Source organism: Paroedura picta, chromosome 12, assembly GCF_049243985.1.
Source record: "Paroedura picta isolate Pp20150507F chromosome 12, Ppicta_v3.0, whole genome shotgun sequence".
NCBI lineage: Eukaryota > Metazoa > Chordata > Lepidosauria > Squamata > Gekkonidae > Paroedura > Paroedura picta.
Window position 1 is genome coordinate 11,236,466 of NC_135380.1, and position 25,769 is coordinate 11,262,234.

The following is a 25,769-nucleotide window of genomic DNA, read 5'->3' on the forward strand; positions in this document are numbered from 1 at the left end:
AAAACCGTGATTCGCTCAGGTGCCCGCCCCTGGGAAGCTTCCCACCTCCCTTTGATTCCAGAAAGGCCCTGAAGTCAGAAAACTGCCTTTCCTTTTGTCAGAGCCTCTGGGGCTGCACAAATAAATTGGCACCGAGGCTCTAAAAATAACTGCGAGACCGATAGTGCCACCATTTATATCCATAGCAACACCATCTAAAGACTTGAGCTGCCTGTAGATTGTCTAACGCTCAGCACCAAATGCCAAGCAGGGAGATTGGCAGCCTTCGCAGGCAAGCCGCTGCCTGTCGGGGAATCAGACTGCAGTCCCCAGAACTGCAAAAAAGTCTGTTACTTCACGCAGTTATTCCCAGGCCTGTTCATTTTCTCAAGAATCGCTATTTAGGCATATCCTGTTATCATGGCGATAAGCTTCAGACGCCAAACTCCTAGAACTCTGCAGTGATCTTCAAGCCACTTGTTTTGATGCTGTTCAGAATCTTTCTTAGCAAGGAGATGGAGGACGGGGGCGGACGCCTGCCTTTTTCACCACTAAGCCAGTTTTCACTAACTAATCTAATGGTTTGGGAGTGTGAGCTTCATCTATCATCGATAACAATGTTTGTGTGATCCTAATGAAAGAGAGACGAGCCAGCGTGATGTAGGGGTTGGGAGACTAGGTTTGAATGCCCAGCATGGAAGCTTGCTGGGTGATCTGTGGAACTCTCTCTCTCTCTCTCTCTCTCTCTCTCTCTCTCTTTCTCTCTCTCTCTCTCTCTCTTTCCTTCCCACCCTTTAATTATTAATCAATTAATAATTCTGAACCAGGCCGTAGAGTGTGGGTAAATAGATCCATAAAATGGAGCAAGGGAAAGACAGCGGGTGGGATTTCTCCGCAAATCGGAAGGCAGTCCCAAGTTCGCCACACAAAAAAATGAAACCTTTTCAAAGTGCATTGGGGGATTAAAACTCTCCCAAATTATTGGACCAGAATCTGTAACTTTAAGAAACTAATGCCCGCTGAGCTCTCAGCTGCCATTTTGGTGGTTGTTAGGCCACTGTCAACGAGGACGCTGAGCCTTGTGGGTCTCATAGAGCAGGGGTAGTCAACCTGTGGTCCTCCAGATGTTCATGAACTACAATTCCCATGAGCCCCAGCCAGCACACGCTGGCAGGGGCTCATGGGAATTGTAGTCCATGAACATCTGGAGGACCACAGGTTGACTACCCCTGTCACAGAGGACTAAAGCTGTGTGCTGAAAGGGAGAGGCATTCCATCCTACCGGCTAGTCCTTGGGGTATTTCTTAAAGCATGTGGAGGGCTCCTTTCCCACTGGATCTAGCTTCAGGTAGATTCAGATGGATAACTACATTGACCTGAAATAACAGAGACACCTTTTCGACCGACAAAGTTTTATTCAAGGCGTGAGCTTTTGTGTCCATGCACACGAAAGCTCCCACCACGAATAAAACTTTCCCAGTCTGAAAGGTGCCCTTGGTGTCAAACTTTGTCCGGATTCGTTAGGATTAGACAGCAAGCCTTCTGTGGTCAAAAACCAGGGGTTAAGCTACAGATGAAGAGCAGGAGTCCTCCGAACCATCAGATACTAGTTCGGCAAGGGAAATCTCTCCCTGTCTTTGGACAGGAACTGGAGCTTATATTGAGATTGGGACGCAACCTGGGATCCGTGACACCATCGTTGAAAGGGAAGCCGTGGAGCCCAGTGTGTGCAGAACAAAAGACCCTGACCCCAGAGGGGTCTTCTGACCCCAGAGGGCAGGAATTGGGAGCCAGTGCTTTTTCTTTTAGAAATTGTCTCCTCCCCACTGCCCAAGGATGTGTCCCTCATTGCTCTCCCTCCTGCCTCTTTCTGCAGCTTTGCATGTGGACCAATGTTTTTGTCACAAACTAAGCATGACTCAGATGTTTGCTTCAGGAGCTTCTCCCCCCTCCCTTGAGAACCTTAAGATAGGTCAGGCACACTGAATTAGGCTCTGTTTCTTTCTCAGCTTCGTACAAAACAATTGTGGACAAAGTTAGGTTGTGGCGTGTGCGGGTGGGGGCACAGCCTACCCCTTTGCTCCCCTCCCTGTGCCAGCGCACAAATTGCCTTTGCCGTCATGTGTGCCGTCAACATGCCTGCCATGTGGGCTGGCTGTGCATTGTTTTCCTTCCTTGCTCACCACCAGGCATACAAATGCAAATCTGTTTTAATGAAGGGGCTAATAAACAGCAATTACGTTCCTAGCTATTTTGCTGTTCCCCTGAAACAATTTCCTTCCCTGCCCTTCAGAGACAGTTCTCTGCCTGTTTGCTCATGGGCTGGGAGAAGCTGCGGGAACCATGTGCAGTGTGCTTAGAAAGCTTCAGGCTCAAAGAGGCATTTTGGTCTAAATGCTGAAGCACTGAGGTCAAGGTTGCAGAGCAAAAGTTAATGATGCTGATCCTGTGTGTGTGTGTGTGTGTGTTGAGAACCTGGAACCTTCTGCCTGCCAAGCAGATGCTCTGCTACAGAGCCACGGCCCCTCCCCAACAAGAGTAGGCTCATAATGGCTGTTTGCAGCTTACTGTTTTCCTTCAGGGCAGCAGCCCATAAGGAACCGTCCAGGTAAGTTAAAAGGCCAGTTCATCCCTGATAGGCACCCCTGGGATGCTCTCCTTGGGAACTGAAGGATTTCATAAACTGCGTTTTTCACAGTTAGGGATGGGCATGAACTGTGGCTCAGGAAGTGAAGTTCCTGTCTCATCAACTGGCATGAACCTTCCATGAACTTACAAGCTTTTCATGGCAGTTTGTGAATGGATGCATTTCCAGACCGACTGTCTGTGCTCGATCTAAATGTTTACCAACTTCAAAGCAACAGGGGGAGGGACAGGAAATATAGAGAGAGGAGCATCTGGCGTGTCTCTAGCTTGCACAGGGCCCATTCCGTACACTCCTGAAACTCCTGAGCCTGTGCCTGTCAAAATTATCTCCTGTCATTTTCCCAAAAAAAAGTCCTGATGGACCAAGGTGTTCCTGGGGGGCACCTTCTTTGGTGTGCTGTAACCTGAACCCCGCACATCCAATCTGCACCAAACTTGGAGGGCATGTAGAGGAGAGTCAGCCAGAGATCCCCTGCAATGTTGGTGACTCTAGCCTACCAAGATCCTGTTCTATTGTGTCAAGACCCTCATGAACCAAACCAGTTCATATTCAGCTAAAATTCATGAGGGTTCGTGAGCTGGGCACTCCACGAACCACATACTGAACTGTGTTTCCCCTGTTCACAATGGCCTTCTACCTTTGTGGAAGAGCCTCTTGTGGCGCAGAGTGGTAAGGCAGCAGACATGCAGTCTGAAAGCTCTGCCCATGAGGCTGGGAGTTCCATCCCAGCAGCCGGCTCAAGGTCAACTCAGCCTTCCATCCTTCCGAGGTCGGTAAAATGAGTACCCAGCTTGCTGGGGGGTAAATGGTAATGACTGGGGAAGGCACTGGCAAACCACCCCGTATTGAGTCTGCCATGAAAACGCTAGAGGGTGTCACCCCAAGGGTCAGACATGACTCGGTGCTTGCACAGGGGATACCTTTACCTTTACCTTTACCTTTACCTTTACCTTTGTGGAAGTTCTATAAGTGCCTTTGTGAACAGTGGGCATTTCCACAGCATTTGGCCCAAAAGTATGCGCTAGGCCAAGGCAAGTCCAGAAGAATTTTTGCTGGTTTCTCTGAAATCTGTCTGGCCTGCACAAAAACGCAGGGCTGCGGCCATCTCTGGTCACATCTCCAGCACTGAGTCTGGAAACAGCCTCGAGGCTTCAATAAGGTTAATTAGCCGTAGATGCTTCAGCCTTCCTGTCTGGCCTTTATCAAAGGCAAGCGGTTGCTGTACCGAAGTCCTGTGGCACAAAGCTCAGGATGAGGCTTGCGGTTCTTTCAGGGAACCTGACAATCTGCAAGTCTTCTCAGGCTGAATTGTATTGTGGGGAGGGAGGAGGGAAGGGGGGGTCACACGAAGGCTGGAGGAAGCCTCTTGCATTGTGCAGCAGAGCCCTCTGCTGGCCACTCCCAGATCTTCTTGTGACGAGAGTCCTTTCCACCCTTTATGCAACCTTCAAGAAAAGAGTGGGAGATTCTTACAAGGCCTGTACCAAGTTGTTTTCAGTGCCTAAGGCAGAAATCCCAAATGGCCGTTCCCAGGAGCAAAAAAAAGTGGCTTCTTGAATGTGTTGTCTTTTAATGGCAGCCAAAGTACATAGACGTGTACTCAGTCCCTGTCCCTAAGTTCCTGTTCATTATATTACAACTAGGGGCAAAGCCCGTTGCGTTCAGGAATGCAACGGGCACTAGATTAGGTGAGGGGAGACCTCTGCAGATGGCCTCCCCTTCCCCCTAAGACCTGGAAAGGCTGCAGGCTGATGTTATAGAACTCACCAGCAGGGGCAGCTCTCAAGCTGCAGGGATCTGCAGCCTCCGAGCTTCGGAGGGAACTGGAAGGAGGAGGGGGTAGTCGGGGGGGTATGGAAGGTGATTGGCTGGCCGCTGGACAGACAGGCAAGCCGGTTGGAGGAGATCGGGTGGGACAGCTGCCCTGAGTGGGTGTTAAGTGCTGGCCCTGAAGCCATGAGACACGCTATTATGTGGAACAGATCATAGAAAAAAATGACCCTTAATTATTGAGATGGGGGGTAAAGTCCTGCTTTTGTTGCAACGATGGAATTTGGTTTGTTCCAACCCCATGGTTCTCTGCTTATGAGAAGCCTGTGGTAAAGCCAAAAGGGTCTCAGCTCTCCTTAGACTCAGGGCAGCTTGCTCATAACTTTTTCTGCTTTGTTTGAAGTTTTTAGGACAAGGTTGGATGGGCACCTGCCTAGAGTGTGGAGTGCTGGACAGGATGGCTCTTTGTGGCCTTTTCCAGCTCTGTGTGATTCCGATTCTGATGTGGCTTGAGGGCAGAATATCTCCTCTGCCCAAATGCGGTCCCTAACACCCTCAAGTTCAAAGGATTAAGTCAGGGGTAGTCAAACTGCGGCCCTCCAGATGTCCATGGACTACAATTCCCAGGAGCCCCCTGCCAGCAAATGCTGGCAGGGGGCTTCTGGGAATTGTAGTCCATGGACATCTGGAGGGCCGCAGTTTGACTAACCCCTGGATTAAGTGATGTGAAAGACCTGTGCTTGAGACCCTGCAAGCTCCTTCCTATTAGAGTAGGCAGCCCACTGACCTTGATAGAATATCAGAATTAATATAAGTGTCAGGATCCGTGTCGGCACCTGCATCCTGCCATGTATTGCTATAGGCATGCTTTGCTTTTCTGAGTTCTCTGCAGGGGGGCATGGGGATTGTTTTGAAGTGCGGGTTTGTTTATAGTTTGATCTCAGTGTAGGCTATGTGCTTTCTTATGCTGATAGTTGGGTGTTGGGAAGGGAGGGAGCTTTGGTCTTATCTGCACAGTCCTGGCTTCAAAGAAGGGAGTCTGGCATTTGGAATTTGAACCTGGGGTTGATGAAGAGAGCCAGCTTGGTGCAGCGGTTAGGAGCACAGACTTCTAATCTGGCAAGCCGGGTTTGATTCCCCGCTCCCCCACATACAGCCAGCTGGGTAACATTGGGCTCACCACGGCACTGATAAAGCTGTTCTGGCCGAGCAGGAATATCAGGGCTCTCTCAGCCTCACCCACCTCACAGGGTGTCTGTTGTGGGGAGGGGAAACGGGAGGTGATTGGAAGCCACCTTGAGACTCCTTCTGGTAGAGAAAAGCGGCATATAAGAACCAACTCCTCTTCTTGAGTAATGTCAGGGCTCTCCCAGCCTCCCCTACATCACAGGGCATCTGTTGTGGGGACAGGAAAGAGAAGGGGATTGTAAGCTCCTCTGAGACTCCTTTTTGTAGAGAAAAGCAGCATGTAAGAACTATTCTTCTTTTTCTTCTTCAGCGGGGCCTGGGAAAGTGGAGGGGGGGGACTTTCCAAGTCGGGGATGCATGACTTAGCATGGAGGCAGAGTCGATAGGGAATATATTGATCTGTGTTTGTGTTGCCAATCAGTCTAAACAAAGGTTTTCATGGGCTTAGTTGGTTTCTTCATTAATTAATCACTTTTGCTGAACATGCCAAGCCTGTTGATTGAGGAGTCAACCTGCCAGTAAGGCAGCTTCATGTGTTCCATTGTGGCCGCCCCCCCCCCCCCGCCATACTGGGATTCCCAGGTGTGTTTGTTGCTGTTGTTTTCCTACTGGGTCCAGGCTCACTCGGCAGTCAAATCAGACAGCAGTCGAGTGATTTGCAGTTCAAACAAAACCAGAGGCCCTGTGTTTTTTCTAGAATCTCTGGAATTTCTAGAACGTCTGTCTCTCTGTTCTTTTGCATTCCCTGCACCCAAGCCCTGTCCTAAACCTCAATGCTTTCTCTAGTTGCTGGTCGCCAAATCAACACGCGTGATCCCTGGCCCCTCCCCCTAAGGCAGGGGTAGTCAACCTGTGGTCCTCCAGATGTCCATGGACTACAATTCCCATGATCCCCTGCCAGCACGCTGGCAGGGGCTCATGGGAATTGTAGTCCATGGACATCTGGAGGACCACAGGTTGACTACCCCCGTCCGAAGGAACCACACCCGTTCTTTTGTTCTGTCATGGAGCCACAACACAGCGAGGGGGGAAAGTCTTCGGGCACACCAGCAACTTAAGCAGTCCCCTTGCGTCCACCATTGTGCATGTCAAGATCTGTCTCATCTGACACATCCGTGGAAGGAATTCCACTGCGCTCTGTCTGCCTTGCAAGCTGTAATGGGTGGAACTGTGGCTTGTAGCTTGGATTCAGCGGGAAGTTGGGGAGGGGGGACGAAACCCGGCCTGCCTTCAGCACGCCCTCATTTTTTCCTGTTCTCTTTTCCCAGGGCCACCGATAATCTCCAGCACACAGACGCAGCACGCTCTCCATGGGGAGAAGGGCCAGATCAAATGCTTTATCCGCAGCACTCCTCCGCCCGACCGAATTGTGAGTAGGCTCTCTTGATGTCCTCTGTAATAGAGCTGGAATGCAAGGACAACCACGACAGCGGTTGCCGTCTCCGCGGGGTGTAGCTTCAGAACCAGGGTGGACTGAAATAGCAAGGCAGAGGTTGTGCAGGACAGCCTCATCTCTTAGGAAACCATTCACAGACTTCTTGTGAGACGTTCCTGTCAATGCTCACATAAAGACACGAGCGCTTCACGGATCTATTCATTGCAATGGTTGGCACATAAATAGGTTTCTCTTTTGGAGGTGTGCTGAGGCTGCGGTGTCCCCCCCCCTCCCCCCGTGGTCAGGTTCTTTTGGTTGGCCACACACTTTCCTTGGCTAAGTCATTTTCTTGTTTGGAAAATGAATGTTACTCTTGTGAATTGTCGCAGAAAGCTCAGGGTGCTGATGACAAGAGCACCTCCCGTGGAGCTAAGAAGGTTGTTCTGGGTCACCCCTGAAATGTAGCAGGAGCTCATTGTCCATACAGCAACTCTTCAACTTCTTTGCATTTGCCAGTGGAACCAATGCAAGGAATGATGTGCCCACGGTTAGGCAGGAAGGAAGCTGGGGAGCGAGAGGATGTGGTGAAACTGTCAAGGGACCACCTTTGGCATGGTAGCCAACCATCAGAAACCTGTGTTCCCACCTGTGTTCTCAGACTAGTACAAATATGTCCTGGCTAGCGTTCAACAGATACAATTCTCCATCATTCTTTTAGCCTGTCCTTCCTCCAAGGAGTTCAGGGCAGCATGCAGCATGGTTCTCCTTGCCTCCATTATAGCCGTAGGACAGCTCTCAAGCAGCAGGTTGGTGAGAGCAGGGTGAAGTGGGGAGCTGAACCTAGATTATCCCACGTTCAGATCACATGCATGAGATGCTCGTCTTTGCTTGGTAAATGTAAAAACTGTGCATACTGGACCTCCAAAGTGTTATAAATAAGACAAGGCAGATATCAGATGTTGATAATGAATTGTCTTCTATACAGAGAGAAATAGCGGCCAAGTGAGCTACAAGTTAAGGCAAAATCTTACCTCTGTTATGAATTAATTAGTTGGCCATGGGGGAACTATTTTTTCCATTCCTTCACTCTCTCACCTCCATTAACAATTGATGAGGATGAGGATGCTGGCATGCCTTAGTGCTTTCCGGCATGGCACCCATGGGAGTCAGGATGTCCCCAAAGCATTCAATGGCACCCAATTGCTCCTTCACCTCTTTCCCAGAGCAATCTTGACTTTCTTCCACCTTGTTAGAGCAGGAGGTGCTTCAAGAGACCCCAGAAGGTGCCATCATGGACTTGCAATAACCCCCTCATGATCAGCTTTCACCACCACAGGAGGACGTCCAACTTGGACCTTACCAACATTTTTGCAATTGCTGCCCACGGCAGCCATTTTCTCAGTGATCCTGTTTTCCATGGCAGCCATTTTACTGTAGTGTCCACTAGTCCTTTGAAATATTTCCAAAGTCCCGAGACTCACCAAGATTTGGGACCCTTGTTGTATGATTACGGGAAGGGAATTATGTGACAGTCATTTAACACGCACGGTCGCTATCTCAGTGCCATTATATTGTTTTCTGTTGAAGATGAAAACTTAATTGCAAAGTGCTAGAGAAGTAAAGTCCAATAGTAACCCCACCTTGCTCAATGTAGGCCTGGTCTTGGAAGGAGAACGTCCTGGAGTCAGGTACTTCAGGGCGATATACAGTGGAGACCGTCAGCACGGATGAAGGTGTGATCTCCACATTAACCATCAGCAACATTGTGCGGGCCGACTTCCAGACCATTTACAACTGCACTGCCTGGAACAGCTTTGGTTCGGATACCGAGATCATACGTCTGAAAGAACAAGGTGGGAACTGCTGTCATGACTTTGGGGGGGATTGTGCAAGAAATAGCAGCATACTGGTGCATGTGACAAAGAGACACATAGAAGACTAAATAAGAGGCAAAATCAGTGTATTGGAGAGGCTCAAACTCACAGGGTTCAGAGGGAGCCACAAGGGTTCTTCCTGATGGACCATGATCTTTTGATGTTAACCAGAGTTGTATGTGGAAGGCACAGGAAGCAGAAATGCCTACATGACTAAGCTCATTAAAGATCCCTTAGAAAGGAATGATCAAGAATGTAGGGAGGAGTGCAAGCCCAACGTGTACCATAGAATCATAGAGTTGGAAAGGACCTCCTGGGCCATCTAGTCCAACCCCTTGCGCTACGCAGAACACTCACATCCCTATTGCTCATCCACTGTCACCTGCCACCCCCTTGAGCCTTTACAGAATCAGCCTCTCCATCAGAGAGGCTATCCAGCCTCTGCTTAAAATTTTCCAAAGATGGAGAACCCACCACCTCCCAAGGAAACTTGTTCCACTGAGAAACCACTCTAACTGTCAGGAATTTCTTCCGGATGTTGAGGTGGAATTTCTTTTGAATTAATTTCATCCCATTGATTCTGGTCCATCCCTCTGGGGCAATGAGATCAGTTATGCAATGAGATCTCTCAGTGAAAAACAGTGAAATGAGAAGCCTTCTGTGATACCTACTCATCATTTGGTGATGTGAAAAATATAAGTGAAGTTGACCTGTTACTGCAATTCACGCTTTTTCCTGCTGGCTCTCCATCCCACTGCAGACATGGTTCCAGATAATTGAAAATGAATCAGGATCAGGTGAAATTTGCATTCTCTGCTGCATAGAACTTGTCCTTAAATTCTTCAGTTCAGTCGCTACCTGCACAACACTAAGAATGGACAACCCTTTTTGAAAACAACTGCCCTTCCTTTGACCCCAGAGAAATTGCTTGGGCTTGTGGCCTCAAGTCATGAGGGGGAACTCGATACCTCCTTGGGCAGCCTATTTACTGAACTACACTGACTAGGGTAACGATATTTCCTTATATCTAGCCAGTACAGTTCTACACATAATTGAAATCCATTACTGCAGGTTCTATCCAAGTGACAAGTCCTCAAACACTTACAGAGAGCCATCCTGTCCCCTCTCAGCCTCCTCTTCTCCAGGCCGAACATTCCCAAGAGCCTTTCCTCATAGGGTTTGGTTCCCAGGGCCCAGATCACCCTCATCACTCTCCTCTGCACCCTCTCCGTTTTGTCCACGTCCTTTGTGAAGTGAGGCCTTCAGAACCGCACACTGTACTCCAGGTGCAGTCTGACCAATGTGGTCTAATGACCCAGCTAAACGGGGGGCACTGAGCAAGATGACATCATGGTGCTATGTAGCTTCCTGATACCCATTAAGGGCAGAGGGGTCCCATTCAGGGTGAGGACAATGCTTTATATACAGAATGCATATATAAAGCTATACAGTCAGGGATCACAGATAGAGCACTTTTCACAGCCCTTGTGTGATAAACCCTGGGGGAGGGGGGATCACTCAGCAAGCACTCACTAACTCTCCCCCCCCCCTTCAGCTCATCCCTCAATATCATACCTTTCAAGTTTTCCTTCGAAATATGGCTTGGAGGCTAAGAGCTTCCCAGAGGGAATGAGTGAATTGCTCTTGGAGGGCCTCCAACTCCATCCTTCCCTATTAAATGCTAGGGCAGCCAGGTGGATTGTTCTTATTAGGCTCTGATTTATAGGCAAGACTGCCATCCAGCTGCAATTGGAACTAAATGAACCCCTTAGAATTAGCCCTCGGGTTCCATCCAGGGCAAAGTGCCTCACTGGTTTGCTTTCCCACCCGCTGCCTACAAGCAGAGGCGTGGGACTCAGCTGACGCTGGTGGAGTACTCAGGATGTTCATTTTGTCGAGCCTCTGTGTCCAGTCCTTCCCAGGACAGAGAAAAGGTTTCTAAAGGCCGTTTAAGCTGGGCTGTTCTTCGGGGCAGAGACAGAGGAAGGAAGGAAGGAAGGAAGGAAGGAAGGAAGGAAGGAAGGAAGGAAGGAAGGAAGGAAGGAAGGAAGGAAGGAAGGAAGGAAGGAAGGAAGGAAGGAAGGAAGGAAGGAAGGAAGGAAGGAAGGAAGGAAGGAAGGAAGGAAGGAAGGAAGGAAGAAAGAAAGAAAGAAAGAAAGAAAGAAAGAAAGAAAGAAAGAAAGAAAGAAAGAAAGAAAGAAAGAAAGAAAGAAAGAAAGAAAGAAAGAAAAGACATTTTTGATACTAGAATGAAAGAGTGGGCAGAGCTGGATTTCCAACAGTTCATAGGAGAGCAGAGAGAGCATCACACTCAACCAGCAAAATAAACTATATGCCTCACAAGGTTGTCTGTCCCAGATTGGTCTGTCACATGTTTGCCTGTTCCCCTTCTTTAACGAAATAATCCCTGCATGTTTAAGGCTAGCACATCATGGGAAAGCCTGAGCTAGAATTCATCCCCTAACATGCTTAGTTAGCTACGTTCAGGGATGAGAATATAGCTCCTATGGCCACCAACCACAATCTGGAAAGGCACACTGTTCAGGGATCTGTGACACATGCTTTCATTTCACATTATTTATTGGCGTTCATCTTAGACCACATTTCTCCATAAGGACACTACATTAGATTAAAACGCTGGGACAAAAAGATTCTGCCCAGCCGTGCTGCTCCAAGCTATCTTTTCTCTCCCTGATTGTCTAGCCCGTGTGCATTTCCGAAACCCTATTGGCTGGAAACATTCCGAAGCCCGTCTCCTGCCTTTCAGTGGCTGCATTCCAACTAAAAACCCAGCGGCTTGTAACAAACACAGACCGGTCACCCCTGCAATGGACCTTTAGGAAATGGCAGTTGGGAACTCCCAGGCATCTCTGGATTCGGGGAGGGACGTCAGAGGAACGTGGTATTTAAAAAGAGAGAGAAAGAGAGAGAAATAACTGAGTGAAATGCACCCTTGGGCTTTGGCAAGGTTGTAGACGCTTGCTTTATTTTCAAACAGGTACGGAAATGAAATCAGGAGCTGGGATGGAAGCAGGTATGGAATCATAAGTGAAGGTGACTATGTGAACGGCCTCCCAAGCGGCATACTGTGGTGTCCTCCCGAAACAAACAAACAAAAACAGTCAAGAATCTTCCTCCTAGCTTAGACAATGAAAAGGGGGCAGTAAGCAAGAGGAGGTAAAGAGACACCTTACAAAAGAAGGAAGCGTTAATAAAATCCAACCTGGGTATTCGGAATCCATGGGTTCTAATTGCTAGTCTGGTGGTGCCTTCCTTTCCCCACCCCCCATCTTTATAAAGGGGTTCACGGTATTGAAATGCACTCTCTTCCTGCTTAGCAAAGCTTTAGGAAGAAGGGAATATAGAATCGGAGACTGCAAAACTCTTTTTGATCTTCCAGCTGCCCTGGAATCCAACATACTTGTTAAACTCTGGTCCCTAAATGTTTGATGCTGGTGTCTACACAAATTAATGCTGTGATATAAGAACTGGGTTTACAGCCTGACAGCAAGCAGTGATTAAAGTTCTTGGAGAGCCGTTTGCTATAGGCCAGGCTTTCTCAACCAGGGTTTTTGGGAAACCCTGGGGTTTCTTGATGGCCCTGGAAGGGTTTCCTGAATTTTTTTGGGGGGGATGTTAATTCATTTATATATCAATATATTTAAAATGTTACACATTTATTGGGTGATATGGCCATGTATGGTCATGTTGACCCACTTCCCCCTTGCAATATGGCCAATGAAGGGCCTGGAAGGGATGGGAAGGGGAGGGGCCCTGGGTGGGCGTGTCCACAGCTCTGCTTCCCAACCAGATTCTGTACAATTGCAACGCTTCTGGGGTTTCCCAAAGCCTGAAGAATGTTTCCGGGATTTCTCAAGAGTTAAAAAGTTGAAAAAGTATGCTATAGGCTATACCTTTATACTGGCCCTTGTCTTAAAAGAGACCCAAAGTCCATGGGCTCTGCAACAGTTTTTGGGGGGAATTCCTCACCTTTAGCGGTGCCTGTTGTCACTGGCATTCCCCATCCACCCCGTGTGGAGTTCTCCCCTGCAAGGGTTTGCTTGGACTTCAGAGGGAAGGCGGAGGGGACGAGGTCATTTGCTCAGAGACCCTGCGAGGCTCTTGGCTAGCTCAAATCTCCCATTTTTCCTGAATATCAGCCTGTTGCAGCCATGCTTCCATCTCATTGCCCTCGCTTTCCCATAAGGGAGTATCATCATTGATGTGGCTTACTCATCCACGTACCGTCCTCCCCCATTACCCCTGCTGTCACCCCCCCCCATCTCTCATCTAGGACGCAGCCCTCCCATCCCCACCTTCTCACTTGCCTCTGGATCTCACTCCTGTTCTTTCAGCGCTTCAAGCTAGCAGTGTGTCCATCTCTTCCCCGCTCAGCATGCCTCCCTTGGGGGAATAAAACAAGCAATTGCAAAGGATCTCAGAAGCTTTCTCTTCACCTTTTCCCCGCTGCACTAGCTTGCCCTAGAGTTAGGGCAAGCCGGCAGCAGCAGTCTCTCGATTCCACCCCTCACCTCCAGCACCCCTCACGCCCTAATCACATGTTCACTGCACAGACTGTCCAGCTGATCTCACTGCGCATCGCTGTTGTATGTTGCTGGTTTTTACTCTCGGGCTTACGAAAGCTAGCTGCTTCCCTCCTTGCTCCTGTTTTAACTGCAAGGCTTCCCAGTTCATTGACAGCGGAGGAGGCGTATGCACCCGACTAGACATGGCAGCACAAGTTACTCCCGTGGGAAACTATCAGCTAAATTGACTCCTGTCTACATGTCCCGGATGCCTTTGTGCAGTTCTACAGCGAGGTGACACAGTACAGAAAGGCTAGTGGGGACACGGGCTGTTGGAGTGGGCGACACCAGCCAGTTCTGTCATCTAGGCAGCGTTTCTCAAGGTCTCTTCATGTACAGCCTGGCTCAGACTGTGCTCTCTCCATGTGGCATGTACACACACAACAGCATCAAAATACTGGTTCTCGGGGAACAATTACTGGCTCTAGAGAATATGTATGCCGCCTCTCTTGCTTGAGCTGGCTCGCAAAGTAGAAATCATTCTGTAAAATCCCAAAGAGAAGATAAGAATGCTCAGGGCATTTTTAAATGTTTGTTTTGCTGCTGAGTCACAGCTGAGTTATGGCGCCCATGTAGGATTTTCAAGGCAAGAGATGTTCGGAGGCAGCTTCCTATTGCCTGCCTCGATGTCATGACCGTGGTATACCTTGGTGCATCTGGATCTGCATCTTCATTGCACTGCACATCTTGTCCCCAGTGAACTGCCTGCTTGTGTCTTTGGACGCAGGTGGGGATGCAGTGCCCAGTGCTCTGGTTGTAGGTGGCGGTCACTGAGAACCTGTAGGGGAGGAGCAGGGATGGAAATGTATCAGGGGGACATGCTGGTAGGGGCTCATGAGAATGGTAGTTTGTGGACATCTGAAGAGCCACAGTCTGGCTACACCTGGCCTAGCACATGCAGAGGTCAGATGTAGAATTCTCTGATAACAGTGGGTATTTAACAAGAGCATATCAATCCAGAAACCATTTTCAAACAAGGGATAATAAAAGCATTCAAAATATTTGACAAGCAAAGCCTGACTGCTCAGACTAGAGGAAGGAGTCTCAAAGCAGCTTACAATCGTCTTCCCTTCCCCTCCCCACAACAGGCACCCTGTGAGGTGGGTGAGACTGAGAGAGCCCTGATATTACTGCTCAGTCAGAACAGCTTTCTCAGTGCTGTGGCAAGCCCAAGGTCACCCAGCTGGCTGCATGTGGAAGAGGAGCAGGGAATCAGTTCACCAGATTAGAAATCCGCACTCCTAACCACTACACCAAGCTGGCTCTCTTGTTGGGAGATGGGCCGGGAGGGCCCCCGGGTGGGTGTATCCACAGCTATGCTTCTGCACGATTGCACCACTTCTGGGTTCTCTCGAAGCCTGAAGAATATGTCAGGGGTTTCTCAAGGATTAAAAAAAAGTTGAGAAAGCATGATCTAAATACCATCAAAGGCAAATGCGCATATAAGGAAAGCTAGGACGCACTGAACAAAACCAAAGACAGAACTCTCACTTCGAAGCTGAATAGCATTGCAGCAAAACTGGCCTCTGTGCTATTCTGTCCGCTTGGCAAGAGCACCAAACACAGTAGGACGGGAAATGGGCAAAATCAGGATCCTTTTCTCCCCAGCACCAGAAGCGTAAACGCTGCTATGTAAGTCATACAGCCTCTCATCTTACCATCACCTGCACCTGCGGTGCGGGCAGGAAGGGACAAGCCAGGGACGAGAGCCATAAGCTCCGTGTCTCCCCCCACCCGCCTCACCCCGTTGAGAAGTGTGCCACATGGGGGCATTTTAATAGGAAAGGCTGTTGTCATACTGCTTCAGCCACTAATCAGGCTTGGGGAGGGGGAGGGGGCCTTGGAGGAGGAGTGAGCTTTGATTGCAGGGGAAAGCCGTTTTCAAACTCAATTTTGAGTTGTCAAACTCAGAAATTAGCCTGACGGCATCGTAGAACCTCAAGCTCCATAGAGCGCCTTGCTGAGACTTAGATAATGAAATCTTCCAGCCCGGTTCCCTTCCTTGCCAAATTGGGGGTGGGGGGGGGGGAGTGTAATAGGCCTGAACATCTTAAAAAGTAATCTTTGCAGTAGAGCAGGGAGACCACAGGGAAAGGAGGGAGGGTGACGACTTTTTGCAGCTTTCCGCATTCAATCGGCTCCGTTTACAAATCAAAGGATCAGGATTTTTCCCCCCACACTTGTCTGTTAGCCCTTCAGATGCCCGCTGGGCTCCCAAAATTCCTGCTGGGATTCCTCTGCTGAACTCCACGAGTAATAAAGTTAGTGTCACGTGTGGAAGTAATCTATGAAGCCAGAAATTGGTGTAGAGAACTGTGCAAGAGGAAATAAAGACCCTCCCTTGCTTTCCTTTCTGTTGGCTGATAATGAGGTTGATAATGAGGTTGATGATGAGGTTGATGATGATGATGATGAAGAAGAAGAAGAAGAAGAAGAAGAAGAGTTGGTTCTTATATGCCACTTTTCTCTACCCGAAGGAGGCTCAAAGTGGCTTACAATCACCTTCCCTTTCCAGGCCACATCACAGGAGAGCCTCGACCTCTATGTCCTATTTGGTGGCCTTCCACTTGTTTACCATTGTGTGAAACAGGATGGTCTTATCCAGCAAGGGGCCTGTTAGGAGGTGCTAAAAGATGGTTTGGCAAAAGACCTTCTTGAATTCTTTTCCTTGTTTTAAAGACATTCTCTTGACAGTCCCAAAGTTCAGTTTCAGGGTAATTAATCTCAGTCACAAACCGTAAAGGGGCTATCAGTTATCAACGCAGAAACTAGGCAACCACAGCAATGCTAATGCCAGGCAAGAATTTGTTTAAAATCAGAAGTAAATTCTTCCCCCTCATGGAGTCTGGGCTGTGCTCTTTCTTACTGGCTGGCTACATTTCCTCATGCAAACTCTCCTCTGAAGAAAGTGTTATGCGCACAGGTGTGTTCATTAAGGATGCAAAAAGCAGCAACACCAATCAGTGCTGCCGTCTCCCAAGTCATTTATTACTATTACCATTTTGAAAACCCTAAACACAAATTCAATGAATATTTCAACTTGGCATCTAGCTAGTCTGTTGCGTGATTATTCATGTATTTATCGTATGGCACGCATGCATGTGGTGTAGCCAGGAGGTCCTAGTATGGTCCAAAAGCCAGGCAATGGAGGTTCAGAGGTGGTTTTCCATTGCCTGCCTCCATGCCATGACCCTGGTGTTCCTTGAAGGTCTCCCATCCAACTTTACCCCCAGAACCAACCTTGCTTATCTGACAAAATCTGACAAGATTGGACTAGCCTGAAATACCCAGGTCAGATCTGCTGCGCTAAAATGAAATAATCAAACTTTCTAATGGTGTTTCTCTCTACTCTGAGAGTCACATAGCATGGATGCTTCAGTCTTCTCTGAAGGAGAACATCTAGCATAAAATCAACAGTCAATAGCTTTGCATCACAGCCCAACTATGCAGATTCCCCTCAGGTTATTAATTAGGAATCATTAGCCCAAAACTTCCCTGTGTATAGGGAACTGAGTATTGGTTTCTAGCTTTGGCTTCTCCCCGATTTTATTTTATTTTTTTACATTTATGGATTTTTCCGTGGTGGAAGAATATTGACGGCAGGTTTATCACCTAATATGCTGTTTGTGATCATTGGGCCGAAGCTTTGCTCATTTAGTGCATATAAACCTGAGGTAAATTTGGAGGGGGCGGGGTCATGTATAGCAGAAAGAAGATAGCACCCTTATGAGGTAAAGTTGAAGAGGCGAAACAAAATGTCCGTGTTTGTCCCCTTCTTGGGTCGTGAATCAAAAAGAAGAAAGGGGTTTTCGACCCTCTCTTTTCTCTCCCTAAAGGAGTCTTAAAGCAGCTGACAATGCCTTTGCCTTCCTCTCTGCACCTTGTGAGGGAGGCAGGGCTGAGAGAATTCCGAGAAAATTCTGAGAGAACTTTGACTGGCCCCAGTTCACCTAAGCAAGGCTCATGTGGAGGAGTGGGGAATCGAACCCAGTTTTCCAGGCTAGTCTTCCACTTTTAACCACTTGCCTCCATGCTGGCCCTCAAGGATGTACGACTGCTATGGGTTAAGGATGTCTCAGCTAGAAATTATAGGACTTTGGGACTGGGTGGACTAATCCTTTCCAACATGCTGCTTTTGACATTTCAGTTGTTCTCCTGCTGTTTGTATGCAGGTGTTAAGGAAGGGGATTGTTATATTTTCACGCTTTCCCTCTACATACACCCACCATGTCTGCCAGTCCAATTCAGGGCTTACGGCTTTTTACAGTTTCAAAAGTAAAGGAAGTCCTATGACCAGTTAAGCCCCTAGAGCGAGGGTAGTCAAACTGCGGCCCTCCAGATGTCCATGGACTACCATTCCCATGAGCCCCTGCCAGCGTTCGCTGGCAGGGGCTCCTGGGAATTGTAGTCCATGGACATCTGGAGGGCCGCAGTTTGACTAACCCTGTCCTAAAGGAAGAAGGGGATTGGCCAATCGGTGATGGAGCTGGAACGAGCTCTACCAATAAAAGCCCGCTCTGCCAGTCCATTGTCTCTTAGAGTCTTCCAAATGGCGGACCCAGCTACCTGGACAGGTCATGTTGCTCTTTTTAATCAAACAGTGCCCTTCCATTTCAGCACGTCATGCTCAATCAGCCTTGAAGAAGCCGTACCGCTACCCATGGCCAACACCCGTAAAGGCCGTCATTTCCCCCCCAAAACACCAGGATCATTCTCCATGCATACAGCGCTTTGCACATCAGGCAAGGACTTAAAAAAAAAACCCAAGAAATAATTAAAAAGCAGTTCTGGGATGACGTCTTCAAAATGCAGCACTATTGGAAGTAACCTTATTTGTGCAGGCCAAGTACATGACAGGCACCCTATTTTAAAGGATTCTGGATTGTGCGGTCCTCTGTCCCTAGGGTATGTAGGCCCACTGGGGCCATGCAGGGGTCCTGCGGAGACTTACCGCACTTAATACAACATCATGCTAGCCCAAATACTTCTCGAGATGCCAAAATGATGTGAGGAGGCCCACACACCAGTAAGACTCAGCTTCCTCACCACCACCACCAGCAGCAGCTCAGGAGAGAACAGTAAGATGAACCTCCATGTCCTGAATCTGCACTCCCTCTGGCTGAGCCCAGGGGAGCCCCTGACTCACCTACAGACTACCTGAACCACACCCTGTCCAGGAGCACTACACTCCAGTTCTGCCCCATTTACTCCCACACCTTCCTCTCGGTGACGATTAGTTCCTCTGGGAAGAAAACAGAAATCTCAGAAGGGCGCAGGTATGTCGAAAAGACATAACTTGCAGGTCTAAGCAATGCGCCTGTGGATTTATATGCCAGGCAGATGCTTCCCGCCTTTTAATATGCATTCGCTGCCTTTGTTTAATTCACTCTGCTTCCAGAGTCCAGGTTTTCAAACAATGTGCAGGGGCTGGCAAACAATAGGTATCAGAGGGGAACAGAAAGAGGCCAAGATTGTGGTTAGAAGGCTTGAAACCTCAGGGTAATTGAGATTAGGAGATGTGAAAAGAGGAAAGAGCTGGCCATTGAGACTCAGGACAATAAAATCCTGACCGTTTTTGTTTCTGCGACTCCAAGGCATTGTTTCATAGGTTTTCACAAAAAATGAAAACTCGTGTTTTTTTTCCAGCTGTTTAAACAGGTGAGGTTCTTAGAGTGACACTTCTCTGGCATGCCCATGACACGCTTTTGCAGCTGATTTATACACGGATTTCTCCTCCTGTCCCTCATTATGTCCAAGACAAAGATCTGACTATTTGAAGGAAATGACCAGCCCTTAACAGAACAAACACATTGTCAGAATGGACCTCTGCGACCACTGCCAGCAATGTTTACATGTATTTTGTTGAACACTAGAGATCCAGGGGTCAGTGACATGAGTCACGTTCCTCCATGTGCCTTCTCCTTTCTGGGGGGGGGAGGGGGACAAGTTCTCATTCATTTGAGTCTTCCATGTCGCGCTCACCAAGTTGTCTCTGTGTTTTATTAGCCGGAATGGCTGGAAGTAGGTTGGTTGGAAGTAGGAAGTGCCTTAGGATTGTTAGAGAAACAGCGCTCTACAGGCTGGAGGGACCAAAAGCGAGAGAATGGTAGTGCATTCAGAGCCCATCTCCACTTCATTTGCCTTCTTGTTCTTTTTTCAGAGTCAGTGCCAATGGCAGTCATCATCGGTGTGGCCGTCGGAGCCGGCGTGGCCTTCTTGGTCCTGATGGCCACCATCATGGCCTTCTGCTGTGCTCGTTCGCAGAGAAGTAAGTTCCTTTTCTTTCTGATTCTGTTGTTTTTCACTAGTCATATCAAGCTGGACACGTGAAAGACCTTCCACTTCACATATTATGGGGAATGCAACTGGGTCTCCTCAATTCTTGCACATGCAGCGCCTTGTTGGGATCATAACTATGGGAAAAGGGCTTCCACTTCTCCCAAGATAAATGGCTTTTTTTATTGGAGAAACCCATGAGTGAACACAGGAACTCATGAAACTGCCCTCTTGTTGGTCCTCAAGCAACTGGTTGGCCTCTGTATGAAACACTGTGCTGGACTGAACAGACCACTGGTCTGGTCCAACTGGTTTTTCTTACGATAGCCGTTCTGCACTTATGATCATGCTGTGGTCGTGGACACCAGGTGAGATGGAGAAAATTGAATGGAGATCGTTATGGCTTGATTAGGTGGTGAGATGGGCTCCATTTGTCATTATCAGAGAGAGAGAAAAGACACATGAACAAATGTATTCAAGCCATTGGTCTATCAAGGTCAGGACTGTCCACTGAGACTGGCAGCTGCTTTCGAGGGTTTCAGAAAGAGGCCTTCCAAATTACTTATTTCTGAACTTCCTAACTAGAGATGCCACAGACTGAACCTTGGGCCCTCTGGGCGCAAAGCAGATGCTCTGCCACTGAGCCAGCGTCCCTCCCCAACTAACCAAACAGATGGGTTGGATTAATCCAGGAGAACAGGCAAGGTGGGACAAGGTGCAAGGGAGAGTGGTATATTTGACCTTTTAGGCACCGGTGTGTTTTGCAACAGGCTTTGTCACGGGTTCCCAATCAGAAACTTCTCTCACTCCAGCGCTGGAAAAATTAATCCAGCCTGAAATGCATTCTGTTCCCAAACGTTCCTTGGTGTGGCCGCTCACCAATCAGCCAAGTGTTAGCAGTCAGGCAAAGGCCAGGGCAATCCCATGCAAACTTCGATAGGTACCTTTAGGGAGTGTTCTACAGCCTGGCATTTCAATTTGATCATGTGAATTCTTTTCATCTATCCAGACGTTGAAAGAATGAATTTTTGAGGTGAAAGTTCAGGCTGCAAAATGCTGCAAAGTCTAAAGGTGGTGCTGGAAGGGGGGGGGATTATGCAGCACTAGATCTCCCTAATGTGAACATCATGCCTTGAAATGTATTTAGTAGGATTGTGTGAGTTTTTATTTCCTTATGCTCCTGGTATCTATGCATTTTATACGGAGAATTGACATTGTATGACTTTGTTTTGATGGCAACACGGGGAAAACTGCCCACTGCTGGTCGCGCTGCTCTTCCACCAACTATCTTTCGCAAAAGATTATCTGTGAGCTGCCTCATATGACTGGATCAGAGTCGGCCTTATCAGGGGGTAAAGTTGTACCTTTTCCTTTACAACCTGAAAGGTGTGCATTTGCCCCTTACAAATGTCTTGCTTTTATCTTGCATTAGAACAGGAGTAGTCAAACTGCAGCCCTCTAGATGTCCACGGACTACAATTCCCATGAGTCCCTGCTAGCGAAAGTGAAATCTGGCAGGGGCTCATGGGAATTGTAGCCCATGGACATCTGGAAGACCGCAGTTTGACTACCCCTGCATTAGAAGATGCTTTGTTTTATTAAACAATTGCTCCCCGTTCTGAGGCTGCCGGGAGGGGGGCTGGGGAAAGACTATACATTTCAGTGTAATGAGTATTTGAATCCAGTGTTGGGCTTGGGGAAACCATGGGGCTTTGCAGCAACATTGGAGCCAGGATTAATCAGCGTCAGCCATCCCAGTAAAAGGAACCGAGTGAAGGCCCATTAGGATAAAAACAGAGAGAAGGTAAAGAATGGTTGTTGGCTGAAAAAACAGGGATCAGACCATTGGGGGGAGAAGAATGATTGGTCTGAGCTTCTGAGACAGCAAGAGGAGAGAACAATCCCTCCCCAGCGGTGCCCATAACTGTTGGAACTGTGCAGCTTAAATAAGCCAAACCCTGTGTAACATCCCTGTGTAGCGCTGCCAGTAAAAAACAATTGGTCCTTTCTGGATTGTTTGCAAAGAAATCAAAGCAGCCCGGTTCCTCCAGGATTTGGTTAATGAACGGCTGGACTAGCACACTAGCTTAATTCTAAGAGCAATAATCATCTCAGCTACAGTTCCCGTTCTACCTCCCCTCCCCCCCCCCGACTTCATAACTCTCCCAAACCCCATTAGCAGCTCTTTCAGGTATTAGCAAATTAAATCTCCGGCAGTCATTAATCTTGCATTTTGGTAAGTATTTTTTGATGGACGGGTGCGCAGCTAAGGCCCGAGAAGAGGCCAATTCAATTTCCCCAGAATCATTCAGCAATGATGCGCCATTCAAGCCTGCTCGATAGAGAATGGGCCAAGTCATCGTTACGGTGTCAGTGGTCAGACATAATCAGTGCGCTCATCCCCCTGCCCTCTTCCTTTTTTTAAGATAGATGTGAAGAACATCGTAGCGCTTCTCTGATTCATTACCTTCTCCTTATTTGATGGAACCAGATGGCGGGGAGTTCTTTGCAAAGCAGGCAGGCTAATGCTGGAGCGATGATGGCAGATCAAACATGCAGCGGAAATGCCAAAATGTAGATCGACAAGCCAGAGTTTCAAAGAACTGGGCATTTGGAGGATGAAACCATGCTGGGTGTGGGGAGGGAGAACGAACGGAAACTTTGAGGCTACCCTGCTCTATTCAAAAATTATGTCTAAATGACTCAGATACTGAAACACAAGCCAAAATATGCATAGGCAAGAGGGGGGGGGTTATAAAATGCTCTCCTCCAGCAATTTCCCCCCTCCATCTCAACATAGAGTTGCCAACTCTGGGTTGGGAAATACCTGGAAATTTCGGGAGGGAGTGGAGCTAGGGGAGGGTGAAGTTTGAGGAGGAAAGGGACCTCAGCAGGCGATAATGCCACAGAATAATGGGTAATGTCAAGGAAGGAGAAGGAGAAGGAGAAGGAGAAGGAGAAGGAGAAGGAGAAGGAGAAGGAGAAGGAGAAGAATTGATTCTTATATGCCGCTTTTCTCTACCCAAAGGATTCTCAAGGTCACCCAACTGTGGGGGAGCGCAGAATCGAACCTGACTCGCCAGATTAGTAGTCCGCACTCCTAACCACTACACCAAACTGGCTCATAGATAATGACTGTGGCTCTCCATAGATGCATGAATTACAATTCCCATGGTTCATGGGAATTGTAGTCCATGAACTTCTGGAGAGTCACAGTCTGGCCTTGGAGTCCCCCCCCCCCCAAGGCAGCCATTTTCTCCAGGGGGGCTGATCTTGTTAGTCTGGAGATAAATTGTGATAGTGGGGTAGCTCCTATCTCAGCCCTCAGGGCACTTTTATTTATTATCTATTTTATTTATTCAGTTTATAGCCTGTCCTTCCGGCAAGCCGGCTCAGGGCGGTGTACGGCATTAAACAGCGCGGTCGGACCAGTTAAAAATTAATCGCATTTTTAAAATTCAGACAAATTAATTTGGCCAAGAGGTCCTTTCCCACTTACTCTTGCCTGCAGCACATGAAGTCTGGGATTTTCATGCAAATGAGGGCACCGACTACCACTTCAAAGGGAGTTTAACACACTAAAAAATTATACCCCATTTTACTGACATCAGATGCATAATGCAGCTAATAGCATCTTTTAAAATACAATGGAAGTTCAACTAGACCTTTGAATCTCTCACACACGCACCACCCTAAAATCAGAATTTAAGGGAGCATCTAAGCCTCACCAGACAGTCTTTTGAGTTCCACGATGCAGACTGCAGACTGAACTGAAATGTTTCTCCTGCCTTCCTAAAAGGGTCAAGTGAATCTCCTTTGGGAGAGAATTCTACAGAGAGGCACAGATGCAGCTTGCGCTGAAGGTATAGCAAGCCCAAACATTTCCGGGGACTTTATTTCTGCTTCAAAGCAGAGAAAATCGAAGGGAGGCCCAGGACTGGAGAAAATGGCACCACCTTTTTTGGTGTGTGTGAACTGACAGGAAGCTTGCACAGATTGGGGATTTCGTGCTGTGAGCCTAGCAAGCAGCAGAGAGGCTTGCAATTGGAGGGTCTCTCCGGAGAGCCCAATTACTCATGTGTTAGCAGCAGCATGTGTACAAGACGTGAGAAAGATGCGACAAAGCTGTCTCGGGGGAGCAGATTCAGTGTCGACAGCACCACAGACTTCTTAGAAGCAGAGACCGATAAGGGTTAGAAGAAACCAGACTCCCCTGGATACATCCAGTTCTACAAATCAGGACGCTGCCACCAATAAATCTGCAAGTCAAGTTCAGTTCAAGGCTATGTGACATAATCACACCTCCTCTCGAAAGGCAGCCATAGAACAGGTAGCTCTGGTCAGCTCTGGCAAGTTGACAAAGCCATAACTGGGAGGTAAAAGCCCCTGAAGGCCATTGGACCTTCACTGAGTGAGCTCGTGACTGGCGTGGCTGACTGTCTTTGGAATCTCATGAAGTCCTTTGGTTCTGCCTCGGTTTCAAAGGCTCTTGGGTAGAATTTGATACCTCCGTTGTTTTTTTAAAACCCACAACCTTAATTTTACCATTTAACATAAGTTTACACCCTTTAACATACTTTTATAATGTAACCCAACCCCAATTGTGTTTAGTGGCTTGAGATCAAGAGTAGGGTGTAGAGCAGCCTTTCCTGACTTTTTTACCAATGAGAAACCCCGGAAAAGTGATTGAGGCTTCAAGACGGCCCTGAAGTGGCGTGATGGTGCGGAATATAGTTGGGAAGCATAGCTGTGTAGAAGAAGAAGAGTTGGTTTTTATATGCCACTTTTCTCTACCTGAAAGAGTTTCAAATCAGCTTACAGTCCCCTTTCCTTTCCTCTCCCCACAACAGACACCCTGTGAGGAGGGTGAGGCTGAGTGAGCCCTGAGATTAGTGAAGAAGAAGGTTTGGTTCTTATATGCCTCTTTTCTCTATCCAAAGGAGCCTCGAAGTGGCTAACATTCACCTTCCCTTTCCTCTCCCCACAACAGACACCCTGTGAGGAGGGTGAGGCTGAGTTAACCCTGAGATTACTGCTCGGTCAGAACACCTGTGTATCTCCAGATGTCCATGGACTAAAATTCCCATAAGCCCCTGCCAGACTACATTGGAATTGTAGTCCATGGACATCTGGAGAGACACAGTTTGGCCACCCCTGCAAGAGGCTGTTACATCCCACAATGGGAATTCTCAGAGGCATTTTGTCTTGTGCCGTTTTCCACAGTAAAGCTGGAAACTGTCCGGGCCTTCACCATTTCCATTTGTCAGGTCCAGTTCTCCATTTTCAAAATGTGGATTTTCCACTTTCAGAATTAGGCTCCCCTTTTGCTTTAAATCAAGCCTGCTTTTAACAGAAGGCAAGCCGTCCTTTTTTAAAGTAAGAAAGACATATAATGCTCAGATGAGGAAAACAGCGAGGACGCCAAAGTTATGCTCAGAGCGTTTGCCACCGTACAGCCATCTGTCACTCAGAAAGTCTTCCTCCTGGGAACCTGCTCAAACGTATCTGTTCCCTTCTCCGAAAGAGGGGCAAAAAGAGTCCATCTTGCTTGTATAAGTGGCTTTCGAGGGGACACCTGCCTGGGCAGCAGATGCCGCTCCATCTCCAGTGAAGTGCTGTACAAGCGTTTGCCACTCAACAAACAGCACACACACAAGATGTGCTACAGATAGCCAAAGTGCTGGGAACAGCCGTGCGCGGGCTTTGTTCTGCCTGAAAGAGCTTGAGTTCTCAGGCACAGAGAGAAGCTACTTCAGCAGATTGGGGGAGGGCAGGCGAATCTGCTTTCCTTCCACATTAAAGTATCTCCGTGTTGTTGAAGGGGCAGTTACAGCATCACTTTCCTTCTCTCCGTAAAAGTATACATGGGGTGACCTAAATGTCAGTCTCTGCTCACAGTTGCTGAGACCCACTGGCTTTTCTGAATTACGGGGACACCCAGAACAGGCACTCATGCAGGGAAACGACAGGCAACCTCCTCTGAAAGCAAGCCATTCACGGGCAGTCATGCAGGGAGGGATGGGAAGATATCTCCTGGCTCAGATGAACTGCAGAATAATCTGCCTTTTGAGATA

At 48.1% G+C, this 25,769-nt stretch overlaps 1 protein-coding gene across 2 annotated transcripts in view; it reads left to right on the forward strand.

Annotated features, from left to right (window-relative positions):
* The window catches only part of KIRREL3 (kirre like nephrin family adhesion molecule 3), a 712,715-nt gene that overhangs the window by 651,888 nt on the left and 35,058 nt on the right, over positions 1-25,769 (forward strand). The window contains exons 11-14 of one of the 2 annotated variants that reach the window (XM_077305781.1): positions 6,853-6,953; positions 8,614-8,812; positions 11,832-11,867; positions 19,580-19,687. In XM_077305781.1, the coding sequence (XP_077161896.1) occupies positions 6,853-6,953; positions 8,614-8,812; positions 11,832-11,867; positions 19,580-19,687 (444 nt within the window). The remainder of the gene's footprint in view (positions 1-6,852; positions 6,954-8,613; positions 8,813-11,831; positions 11,868-19,579; positions 19,688-25,769) is intronic. The other variant, XM_077305782.1, reaches the window with a different exon arrangement.